Source organism: Pristiophorus japonicus, chromosome 30, assembly GCF_044704955.1.
Source record: "Pristiophorus japonicus isolate sPriJap1 chromosome 30, sPriJap1.hap1, whole genome shotgun sequence".
Taxonomy (NCBI): domain Eukaryota; kingdom Metazoa; phylum Chordata; class Chondrichthyes; family Pristiophoridae; genus Pristiophorus; species Pristiophorus japonicus.
Window position 1 is genome coordinate 6,920,358 of NC_092006.1, and position 12,247 is coordinate 6,932,604.

Genomic DNA, 12,247 nt, shown 5'->3' on the forward strand with positions numbered 1-12,247 from the left:
CCCCCAATACCATGTGCTTTAATTTTGCACACCAATCTCTTGTGCAGGACCTTGTCAAAAGCCTTTTGAAAGTCCAAATACACCACATCCACTGGTTCTCCCCTGTCCACTCTGCTAGTTACATCCTCAAAAAAATGCCAGAAGATTCATCAAGCATGATTTCCCTTTCATAAATCCATGCTGACTTGGTCCGATCCTGTCACTGCTTTCCAAATGGGCTGCTATTTCATCTTTAATAATTGATTCCAACATTTTCCCCGCTACTGATGTCAGGCTAACTGGTGAAGAATGATCATTTGGGCAAGGCTTTGCGAGACAGACAAGCCCCCTTTAAGAGAGATGGGGGAGCGGGGGGCAGGGACTGGGATATCAATGGCCCAATACACCAATCATCGAACTCCTACATAGAGCAAGGAAGATGGTCACAATTATTGCATCTCTGAGATCTCCTGGCATGCTCTCCTCCTGCCAGATGAGAGAGATAAGGTCATGCATTCGTGCCATCAACAAGAGCAGACATTGACGACGAGATCCAACACCGCCTCCCGTGCACCAGTGCAGCCTTCGGCCGCCTGAGGAAGAGAGTGTTTGAAGACCAGGCCCTCAAATCTACCACCCAGCTCATGGTCTACAGGGCTGTAGTGATACCCGCCCTCCTGTATGGCTCAGAGACATGGACCATGTACAGTAGACACCTCAAGTCGCTGGAGAAATACCACCAACGATGTCTCCGCAAGATCCTGCAAATCCCCTGGGAGGACAGATGCACCAACGTTAGCGTCCTCGACCAGGCCAACATCCCCAGCATCGAAGCACTGACCACACTCGACCAGCTCCGCTGGGCAGGGCCACATTGTCCGCATGCCAGACACGAGACTCCCAAAGCAAGCGCTCTACTCGAAACTCCTTCACGGGCAAACGAGCCAAAGGCGGGCAGAGGAAACGTTACAAGGGACCACCCTCAAAGCCTCCCTGATAAAGTGCAACATCCCCACCGACACCTGGGAGTCCCTGGCCCAAAGACCAGTCCGCCCTAAGTGGAGGAAGTGCATCCGGGAGGGCGCTGAGCACCTCGAGTCTCGTCGCCGAGAGCGTACAGAAACCAAGCGCAGGCAGCGGAAGGAGCGTGCGGCAAACCCGTCCCACCCTCCCCTTCCCTCAACCACTGTCTGTCCCACCTGTGACAGGGACTGTGGCTCTCGTATTGGACTGTTCAGCCACCTAAGGACTCATTATAGAGTGGAAGCAAGTCTTCCTCGATTCCGAGGAACTGCCGATGATGGTGAGAGCAAGGAACAGACCAATAGGAAAGGCAGCAGGCAAATGTGGCTCCTTTGGGCTTTTACACACACACACACACACACACACTTTGGGGGAAGAGGGAGGGGCTCAGTGCTTGTCCATTGTAACCCGTGCACTGGGAATCAGTCCTGCAATAAACTTACCGATTTCTTGCTTGTCTTTATCAATATGTCGCGGGCCAGTGATTCAAAAGCCTGTTGGCAAGGAGAGAGGGCGTTAAATTCGGTACGTACTGGTTATCAGACACACACTTAACAGGGCAGGGAAGTGGAGCTGAGTCCATGATCAGATCAGCCATGATCTTATTCAATAGCGGAGCAGGCTCGAGGGGCCGAATGGCCGGCTCCTGCTCCTATTTCTTATGTTCTTAAAATCTGAGAAGCATTTTACACAATTTTTTTTTTGTAGTTGACAAACTAATTAAGCCCAATAGTTATCCAACAACAACCACCTGTTGCATTTATATAGCACCTTTAACGTCCCATGATGCTTCGCAGGAGTATTAGGAGACAAAAGATTTTACGCCAAGCCACACAAGGAGAAATCAGGGAGCGGTGACCAAAAGCTTAGTCAAAGAGGTCGGTTTTAAGAAGCGTCTTGAGGGAGGAGAGAGAGGCGGAGAGGTTTAGGGAGGGAGTTCCAGAACTTGGGGCCCAGGCAACAGAAGACATGGCCACCGATGGTGGAGCGATTATAATCAGGGATGCTCAAGAGGGCAGAATTAGAGGAGCGCAGACATCTCGGGGGAGGGGCTGGAGGAGATTCATCATCATAGGCAGTCCCTCGGAGTCGAGGAAGACTTGCTTCCACTCTTAGAATGAGTCCTTAGGTGGCTGAACAGTCCAATACGAGAGCCACCGTCGGTCCCTGTCACAGGTGGGTCAGACAGGGGTTGAGGGAAAGGGTGGGTGGGGAGTCTGGTTTGCCGCATGCACCTTCCGCTGCCTGCGCTTGCTTTCTGCATGCTCTCAGCGATGAGACGGAGGAGGTTACAGGGATAGGGAGGGGTGTAGGAGCTGGAGGAGGTTACAAAGATAGGGAGGGGTTGTGGGGTTGGAGGAGGTTACAGAGATAGGAAGGGGTGTAGGGGCTGGAGGAGATTACAGGGATAGGGAGGGGTGTAGGGGCTGGAGGAGGTTACAGAGATAGGGAGGGGCGAGGACCATGGAGGGATTTGTAAACAAGGATGAGAATTTTGAAATCGAGACATTGCTTAACTGGGAGCCAATGTAGGTCAGTGAGCACAGGGGGTGATGGGTGAGCTGGACTCGGTGCGAGTTAGGACACGGGGACAGCGAGCACAGTGGGTGATGGGTGAGCAGGACTCGTTGCGAGTTAGGACACGGGTAAGCGAGCACAGTGGGTGATGGGTGAGCGGGACTCGGTGCGAGTTAGGACCAGGGGGCAGCGAGCACAGGGGGTGATGAGTGAGCGGGACTTGGCGTGAGTTAGGATAGTTAACATCGAGGTAAACAGGAATATAAGAGGGGGAGTTCCAGACTTTGTCTGGGCATGTTAGTAATGTCAGGAGGAAGTAAACGCCCTAAACTAATGCATGACTATGTCTCTCTGGGAAAATACCACACCCTGTTTATCTTCAAAGAACAACGAGAGTCTTGCAGTTTTTCCCAAATCACGTACTTGATTGAAGCGTCTCACATTACCAGTGCCATTTAAATGTCGGAGCGCAGAATACCAGGAAACATACACACGATTGTGCCATCCAGTTCTGATTAAGTTACGGATTTCAATTTCGATTCATTAAAAATATACAGGTACTCCAACCCCCCACAACCAAGGATTTAAATTTGTTGTAGTCTTTCAGAAGTGGGCCATAGGATGATGAAGTGACCGAGACTTTTGGAGGGGCCTCACGAGACCCCAAGACCATATATTGGACACCTCCCGACACTCACCAGGTCAGTGCTGAGGGAGCGGCGCACTGTCGGAGGGGCGGTACTGAGGGAGGGCCGCACTGTCGGAGGGGCAGTACTGAGGGAGCGCCGCACTGTCGGAGGGGCGGTACTGAGGGAGCGGCGCACTGTCGGAGGGGCGGTACTGAGGGAGTGCCGCACTGTCGGAGGGGCGGTACTGAGGGAGGGCCGCACCGTCGGAGGGGCGGTACTGAGGGAGCGGCACACTGTCGGAGGGGCGGTACTGAGGGAGGGCCGTACTGTCGGAGGGGCGGTACTGAGGGAGCGGCGCACTGTCGGAGGAGCGGTACTGAGGGAGCGCCGCACTGTCGGAGGGGCGGTACTGAGGGAGGGCCGCACTGTCGGAGGGGCTGTACTGAGGGAGCGCCGCACTGTCGGAGGGGCGGTACTGAGGGAGGGCCGCACTGTCGGAGGGGCGGTACTGAGGGAGCGGCGGTCTTTCCGATGAGACATTAAACCGAGGTCCCCGTCTGCCCTCTCGGGTGGATGTAAAAGATCCCGGGGCCACTATTGGAAGAAGAGCAGGGGGAGTTCTCCCCGGTGTCCTGGGGCCAATATTTATCCCTCAACCAACATCACTAAAACAGATCCTCTGGTAGGAGTATCATGGGCAAGTTGGGGCAAGGGATGTCAAGCAGAAATTTTAAATTTGGGATACCTTTTTCAAAAACCACCCTGATGAGAGAAGGTCGCCCGGTCTCTTACCTCTTCCACGTTCAAACTCGATTTGGCGCTTGTTTCGAAGAATCGTATCCCATGATCCTTTGCCAGCTGCAGCGTAGAGAACAAACACAAAATGATCACGCTTATTATGGGATGTACAGGTCGGCTATGGTGGGGACTAAAGGCACTACTACTTCTTTTATAGAAGCATACAGCACACCATTCAGCCCATCGAGTTTGTGGTGGCTCTGTGAAAGAGCAATCCATTTAATCCCACTCCCGCGCCCCCCCACCCCCCCCCCCATGCTCTTTCCCCAAATCCCTGCAAATTTCTCCCCCCTCACGTCAATGTTTACGCACAAACCTTTGAAGGTGGCAGGACAGGTTAAGCATAGAAAATAGGTGCAGGAGCAGGCCATTCGGCCATTCGAGCCTGCACCACCATTCAATATGATCATGGCTGATCATGCAACTTCAGTACCCCATTCCTGCTTTCTCTCCATACCCCCTTGATCCCTTTAGCTGTAAGGGCCACATCTAACTCCCTTTTGAATATGTCCAACGAACTGGCCCCAACAACTTTCTGTGGTAGAGAATTCCACAGGTTCACAATTCTCTGAGTGAAGAAGTTTCTCCTCATCTCGGTCCTAAATGGCTTACCCCTTATATCCTTAGACTGTGAACCCTGGTTCTGGACTTTCCCAGTATCGGGAACATTTCTCCTGCCTCTAACCTGTCCAATCCCATCAGAATTTTATATGTTTCTATGAGATCCCCTAAACTCCAGTGAATACAGGCCCAGTCGATCCAGTCTCTCCTCATCCCGGGAATCAGTCTGGTGAACCTTCGCTGCACTCCCTCAATAGCAAGAACGTCCTTCCTCAGATTTACAAATAAAGCACATGGAATCCTGTACTTTAAAGCTGAGGCATTGAGTAGAACAGCCAGGAAGTCCTGCTATAGACTAGGCCGATATTCCCCAGAGTTTAGAAGAATGAGAGGTGATCTCATTGAAACATACATAATTCTTACATGGGTAGATGCAGGGAGGATGTTTCCCCCGGGCTGGGGAGTCTAGAACCAGGGGTCACACAGTCTCAGGATAAGGGGTCGGCCATTTAGGACTGAGATGATGAGGAATTTCTTCACTCAGAGGGTGATGAATATTTGGAATTTGAAACTTTGACGTTTTGGTCTCCGAATTTAAGGAAGGATATATTTGCATTGGAGGCAATTCAGAGAAGGGTCACTCGGTTGATTCTGGGGATGAGGGGGTTGTCTTATGAGGAAAGCTTGAGGAGGTTGGGCCTCTACTCATTGGAATTCAGAAGAATGAATGAGAGGTGATCTTATCGAAACATATAAGATAATGAGGGGGCTCGACAAGGTGGATGCAGAGAGGATGTTTCCCTTCATAGGGGAAACTAGAACTAGGGGTATAATCTTAGAATAAGGGGCCGCCCATTTAAAACTGAGATGAGGAGGAATTTCTTCTCTCTGAGGGTTGTAAATCTGTGGAATTCTCTGCCTCAGAGAGCTGTGGAGGCTGGGACATTGAATATATTTAACTCTGAGATAGACAGATTTTTGAGAGGTAAGGGATTAAAGGGTTATGGGGAGCGGGCGGGGAAGTGAAACGGAGTCCGTGATCAGATCTTATTAAATGGTGGAGCAGGCTCGAGGGGCCAAATGGCCTACTCCTGCTCCTATTTCTTATGTTGTTACAGTGAAAAGTGCAGAAATGAAGACTTGCATGTATATAGCGCCTTTCAGGGCTTGACATGGTAGATGCAGGGAGAATGAACTACGGGGCACAGTCTCAGAATAAGGGGCCGCCCATTTAGGACTGAGATGAGGAGGAATTTCCTTGGTAAATCTTTGGAATTCTCTGCCCCAGAGGGCTGTGGAGGCTCAGTCGTTGAGTATATTCAAGGATCGACGGACTTTTGGATATTAAGGGAATCGAGGGATATGGGGATCGGGCGGGAAAGCAGAATTGAAACATAGAAAATAGGTGCAGGAGTAGGCCATTCGGCCCTTCGAGCCTGCACCACCATTCAATATGATCGTGGCTGATCATGCAACTTCAGTACCCCATTCCTGCTTTCTCTCCATACCCCTTGATCCCTTTAGCCATAAGCGCCACATCTAACTCCCTTTTGAATATGTCCAACGAACTGGCCTCAACAACTTTCTGTGGTAGAGAATTCCACAGGTTCACCACTCTCTGAGTGAAGAAGTTTCTCCTCATCTCGGTCCTAGATGGCTTACCCCTTATCATAGAAACATAGAAACATAGAAAATAGGTGCAGGAGTAGGCCATTCGGCCCTTCTAGCTCGCACCGCCATTCAATGAGTTCATGGCTGAACATTCAACTTCAGTACCCCATTCCTGCTTTCTCGCCATACCCCTTGATCCCCCTAGCAGTAAGGACCTCATCTAACTCCTTTTTGAATATATTTAGTGAATTGGCCTCAACAACTTTCTGTGGTAGAGAATTCCACAGGTTCACCACTCTCTGGGTGAAGAAGTTCCTCCGCATCTCGGTCCTAAATGGCTTACCCCTTATCCTTAGACTGTGACCCCTGGTTCTGGACTTCCCCAACATTGGGAACATTCTTCCTGCATCTAACCTGTCTAACCCCGTCAGAATTTTATATGTTTCTATGAGGTCCCCTCTCATTCTTCTGAACTCCAGTGAATACAAGCCCAGTTGATCCAGTCTTTCTTGATAGGTCAGTCCCGCCATCCCGGGAATCAGTCTGGTGAACCTTCGCTGCACTCCCTCAAAAGCAAGAATGTCCTTCCTCAGGTTAGGAGACCAAAACTGTACACAATACTCCAGGTGTGGCCTCACCAATGCCCTGTACAACTGTAGCAACACCTCCCTGCCCCTGTACTCAAATCCCCTTGCTATGAAGGCCAACATGCCATTTGCTTTCTTAACCGCCTGCTGCACCTGCATGCCAACCTTCAATGACTGATGTACCATGACACCCAGGTCTCTTTGCACCTCCCCTTTTCCTAATCTGTCACCATTCAGATAATAGTCTGTCTCTCTGTTTTTACCACCAAAGTGGATAACCTCACATTTATCCACATTATACTTCATCTGCCATGCATTTGCCCACTCACCTAACCTATCCAAGTCGCTCTGCAGCCTCACAGCATCCTCCTCGCAGCTCACACTGCCACCCAACTTAGTGTCATCCGCAAATTTGGAGATACTACATTTAATCCCCTCATCTAAATCATTAATGTACAGTGTAAACAGCTGGGGCCCCAGCACAGAACCTTGCGGTACCCCACTAGTCACTGCCTGCCATTCTGAAAAGCACCCATTTACTCCTACTCTTTGCTTCCTGTCTGACAACCAGTTCTCAATCCATGTCAGTACACTACCCCCAATCCCATGTGCTCTAACTTTGCACATCAATCTCTTGTGTGGGACCTTGTCGAACGCCTTCTGAAAGTCCAAATATACCACATCAACTGGTTCTCCCTTATCCACTCTACTGGAAACATCCTCAAAAAATTCCAGAAGATTTGTCAAGCATGATTTCCCTTTCACAAATCCATGCTGACTTGGACCTATCATGTCACCTCTTTCCAAATGCACTGCTATGACATCCTTAATAATTGATTCCATCATTTTACCCACTACTGAGGTCAGGCTGACCGGTCTATAATTCCCTGTTTTCTCTCTCCCTCCTTAGACTGTGACCCCTGGTTCTGGACTTCCCCAACATTGGGAACATTCTTCCTGCATCTAACCTGTCCAATCCCGTCAGAATTTGAAACGTTTCTATGAGATCCCCTCTCATCCTTCGAAATTCCAGTGAAGATAAGCCTAGTCGATCCAGTCTTTCAGTCCTGCCATCCCGGGAATCAGTCTGGTGAACCTTCGCTGCACTCCCTCAATAGCAAGAATGTCCTTCCTCAGATTAGGAGACCAAAACTGAGGTCGAAGATCAGCCATGATCTCACTAAATGGCGGAGCAGGCTCGAGGGGCTGAATGGCCGACTCCTGCTCCTTATGTATTTCTCAGCTCACAGCTCAGGCGGGCAGCTGTCCGCTTGACCCCAGGAAGTCCGTGTGGGAGTAGCGATTGACCCCAACTGACCTTCTCTGCCTTGTCCTTCAGCACCTTGCGTTTGTTTTCCATGTCACACTTGTTCCCCAGTAACATTCGCTCGACGCTCGCTGAGGCATTCTGGGTAAAGGAGAGCGACGGTCATTAGATCCTTAACGGTCAGCCTTTTCCAACTCGCAAAATAACCACCACAAAAAGGAACAAATAACTTGCATTTATATGGCGCCTTTCACGGCCACCGGACGTCCCGAAGCGCTTTACAGCCAATGAAGTACTTTTGGAGAGTAGTCACTGTTGTCATGTGGGAAACGCGCCAGTCATTTTGCGCACAGCAAGCTCCCACACACAGCAATGTGATAATGACCCAGATCATCTGTTTTAGTGATGTTGGTTGAGGGATAAATATTGGGCCCAGGACACCGGGGAGAACTCCCCCTACTCTTCTTCCAATAGTGGCCCCGGGATCTTTTACATCTACCCGAGAGGGCAGACGGGGCCTCGGTTTAATGTCTCATCCGAAAGACTGGTCCCTCCGACAGTGCGGCGCTCCCTCAGTACTGCCCCTCCGACAGTGCGGCGCTCCCTCGGCACCGCCCCTCCGACAGTGCGGCGCTCCCTCGGCACCGCCCCTCCGACAGTGCGGGTTTCTGGCTCTACCACCCTTCAGACCCCAGACCCCCACCAGCCTCTGGGTGAAAACATCTTTCCTCGTCTCCCCTCTAATCCTTCTACTAACTACTTTAAATTGTCTCACCCATGGATCAGTGGGTAGCTGTCTCTCTCTCTCTCTCTCTTGCTTGCCGCGGAGTCAGAAAGTCGTGAGTTCGAGCCCCACTCCAGATACCCGAGCACATAAATCTAGGCCGACACGCCCAGTGCCAGTGGTGAGGGAGCGCCGCACTGTCGGAGGGGCATTTAAAAAGTACTTGGATGTGCGCTTGAAGTGCCGTAACCTACAGGGCTACGGACCAAGAGCTGGAAAGTGGGATTAGGCTGGGTGGCTCTTGGTCGGCCAGCGCGGGACACGATGGGCCGAATGGCCTCCTACTGTGTTGTAATTTTTCTCTGATTCTATTCTATGGTTCTACAATGCATGTAAATTAAATGTAAATTAAAGGTATTTCACGAGGAACTAGATGGATTTTGCCCCTCGGAACATTTTACTCTGTTAAATGCGCTAGATAAAAAGTTGTTTTTGACTGTCACCTTCAGGACCTGGGTTCAAATTTAATCCCGGCTAATAGTGGAAAGTCTCTGTCTATTGTGTCTGTAAAGGCCTTTCTTGAAATTAGTTAAGTCAGTCTCAAGCTAGACCTTAGTAGGCCTGAGCCTACAGCCCCAAACCATGGGGCTGGCGGGCGACGGAGTGGGCGTGTGACGGAGCTGCCGGGGCGGGCGTGTGACGGAGCCGCAGGGGTGGGCGTGTGATGGAGCTGCCGGGGCGGGCGTGTGACGGAGCTGCCAGGGGCTGGCGGGCGACGGAGTGGGCGTGTGATGGAGCTGTCAGGGCGGGGCGTGTGACGGAGCCGCCAGGGCGGGGTGTGTGACGGAGCCACAGGGGCGGGCGGGCGACGGAGCTGCCGGGGTGGGCGTGTGACGGAGCTGCAGGGACGGGCGTGTGACGGAGCTGCCAGGGGCGGGCGGGCGACGGAGTGGGCGTGTGATGGAGCTGCCAGGGCGGGGCGTGCGACGGAGCCGCCAGGGCGGGGCGTGTGACGGAGCCACAGGGGCGGGCGGGCGACGGAGCTGAAAGCGACAGTCAGTTGCCGTTGTGTCTGGGAGTTGATCTCACCTCTTTAATGCTCTTCATCCAGTTCTGTATATTCTCAAACGACTTCTCGTCTGTGATATCGTAAACCAGAATTATCCCCTGCAAATAAAAAAAAAAGAGACGGGAGTTACACAGCGCTGGTCACATCGCTCAGAAATGTCTCACACAATGAACTACGCTGAAGTATAAGGACTGATATGTAGGCAAGGAAGACAGAGAGTGAGAGTGAGAGTGAGAGTGAGAGTGAGAGTGAGAGTGAGAGTGAGAGTGAGAGTGAGAGTGAGAGTGTGAGTGAGAGAGAGTGAGAGAGAGTGAGAGTGTGAGAGAGTGAGAGAGTGAGAGTGTGAGAGTGAGAGTGTGAGTGTGAGTGTGAGAGTGAGAGTGAGAGTGAGAGTGAGAGTGAGAGTGTGTGAGAGTGAGAGTGAGAGTGAGAGAGTGAGAGTGAGAGTGAGAGAGTGAGAGTGAGAGTGAGAGAGTGTGTGAGTGAGAGTGTGAGAGAGTGAGAGAGTGAGAGAGTGAGAGTGTGAGTGTGTGAGAGAGAGAGAGTGAGAGTGAGAGAGTGAGAGAGTGAGAGTGAGAGAGTGAGAGAGTGAGAGAGTGAGAGAGTGAGAGTGAGAGTGTGAGTGTGTGAGAGAGAGAGAGAGTGAGTGAGTGAGTGAGTGAGTAGAGGGAAAAAAGAGAAAGAAAGGGGAGGAGTGAGAGAGAAAGATGAGCAAAACTGGCGAAGTTCCACACAGATAAATATGAGGTATTACATTTTGGGAGGAAGAATAGGGAGGTCACTTATTCCCTGGAGGGTGCGAGTCTGGGCGGGGTAGAGGAACAAAGGGATCTCGGATACAAATACACACACCGCTAAAAGTTGCGACATGGGTTAGCGAGGCCATAGAAAAAGCAAACCAGGAACTAGGGTTTATTCCTAGAGGGGTAGATTTGAAAAGTAGGGAAGTTATGCTAAACCTGTATCGAACCTTGGTTAGACCACACTCGGAGCACCGTGTACAGTTCTGGTCGCCGTATTATAAAAAGGATATAGAGGCACTGGAGAGGGTGCAGAGAAGAATTACAAGGATGATACCAGAAATGCGAGGGTATACATATCAGGAAAAGATGAACAGGCTGGGTCTCTTTTCTCTTGAAAAAAGGCTGAGGGGGTGACCTAATAGAGGTCTTTAAAATGATGAAAGGTTTTGATGGAGTGGATAGAGAGAGAGTGTTTCCACTTGTGGGGAAGAACATAACTAGAGGCCATCAATATAAGATCGTCACCCAGAAACCCAATGGGAATTCAGGGGAAACTTCTTTACCCAGAGCGCGGTGAGAATGTGGAACTCGCTGCCACAGGGAGGGGTTGAGGCGAATAGTATCGATGCGTTTAAGGGGAGGCTGGACAAGCGTATGGGGGAGAAGGGAACAGAGGGTTATGCCGATAGAGTTAGATGGGGAAAGACGGGAGGAGGCTCGGTGGAGCATAAACGCCGGCACGGACTGGTTGGGCCGAATGGCCTGTGTCGTATATCCGATGTAAAAAAAAGAGAAAGGAGAGAGGGAGAGAGAGAGAGAGAGAGAGAGAGAGAGAGAGGCAACAAAAGAAGCAAAGCGAGAAAGGAAAGAAAGGGAGAGAGAGAGAGAAAGAAAGGAGAAAGAGGAGAGAGGGGAGAAAGGAAGGAAAGGAATAGGGAACAAGAGTAAGAGACAGATAAAAGAGAAGATAGAGAGACAGAACAAGTAGACTCAGCTCCTCCTACCATCGCTCCCCTGTAGTATGCGGTTGTGATGGTTTTGAACCTTTCCTGTCCGGCTGTGTCCCTGAAAGGGAAGACAAGAGAAAGGAATCACTGCCTGTTCCAGACAGTATCGCCTCACCGAGCGAGCCCACAGAGCTGTGACCCGCACCGTACTGCACCTGCCTCCCAGCCCGAGGAGCAAGGGCAGCCAGATACCACATCCCCTGCTCCCTTTAATCACCTTTCTTTGCTCCCGTCTCCCCCTCCGTCAGAGATCGCCGCACTCCTCCAATTCTGGCCTCTTCCACATCCCCCTGATTTTAATCGCCCAGCATCGGTGGCCGTGCCTTCAGCAGCCTGGGCCCCGAGCTCTGGAATTCCCTCCCAAACCTCTCCGCTTCTCTCTCTCTCTCTCTCTCCTCCTTTAAGAGGCGCTGATACACACAGGGTGGATCGCCCTTTAAATCAGTCAAGGACAATAGTCCCTCCCACTTCAATGTCAATATTGAACATCGTAAATGGAATGCATTGACAGGCTTACCTATATAAACAGAATGACTTTGAAGTGTCGTAAACACAAGAACATAATCAGAACATAAGAAATAGGAGCAGGAGTCGGCCATTTGGCCCCTCGAGCCTGCTCCGCCATTTAATAAGATCGTGGCTGATCCGATCGTGGACTCAGCTCCACTTCCCTGCCCGCTCCCTTATCCCCTTATCGTTTAAGAAACTGTCTATCTCTGTCTTCAATTTAT

General features: G+C 51.0%; 1 protein-coding gene across 1 annotated transcript in view; it reads right to left on the reverse strand.

The window, feature by feature from the left end:
- Window positions 1-12,247, reverse strand: part of LOC139240181 (ras-related protein Rab-13-like) — a 49,724-nt gene that overhangs the window by 3,905 nt on the left and 33,572 nt on the right. The window contains exons 4-8 of the mRNA XM_070868603.1: window positions 11,514-11,574; window positions 9,787-9,864; window positions 8,025-8,114; window positions 3,942-4,007; window positions 1,446-1,496 (exon numbers count right to left, since the gene is read on the reverse strand). Coding sequence (XP_070724704.1) covers window positions 1,446-1,496; window positions 3,942-4,007; window positions 8,025-8,114; window positions 9,787-9,864; window positions 11,514-11,574 — 346 coding nt within the window. The remainder of the gene's footprint in view (window positions 1-1,445; window positions 1,497-3,941; window positions 4,008-8,024; window positions 8,115-9,786; window positions 9,865-11,513; window positions 11,575-12,247) is intronic.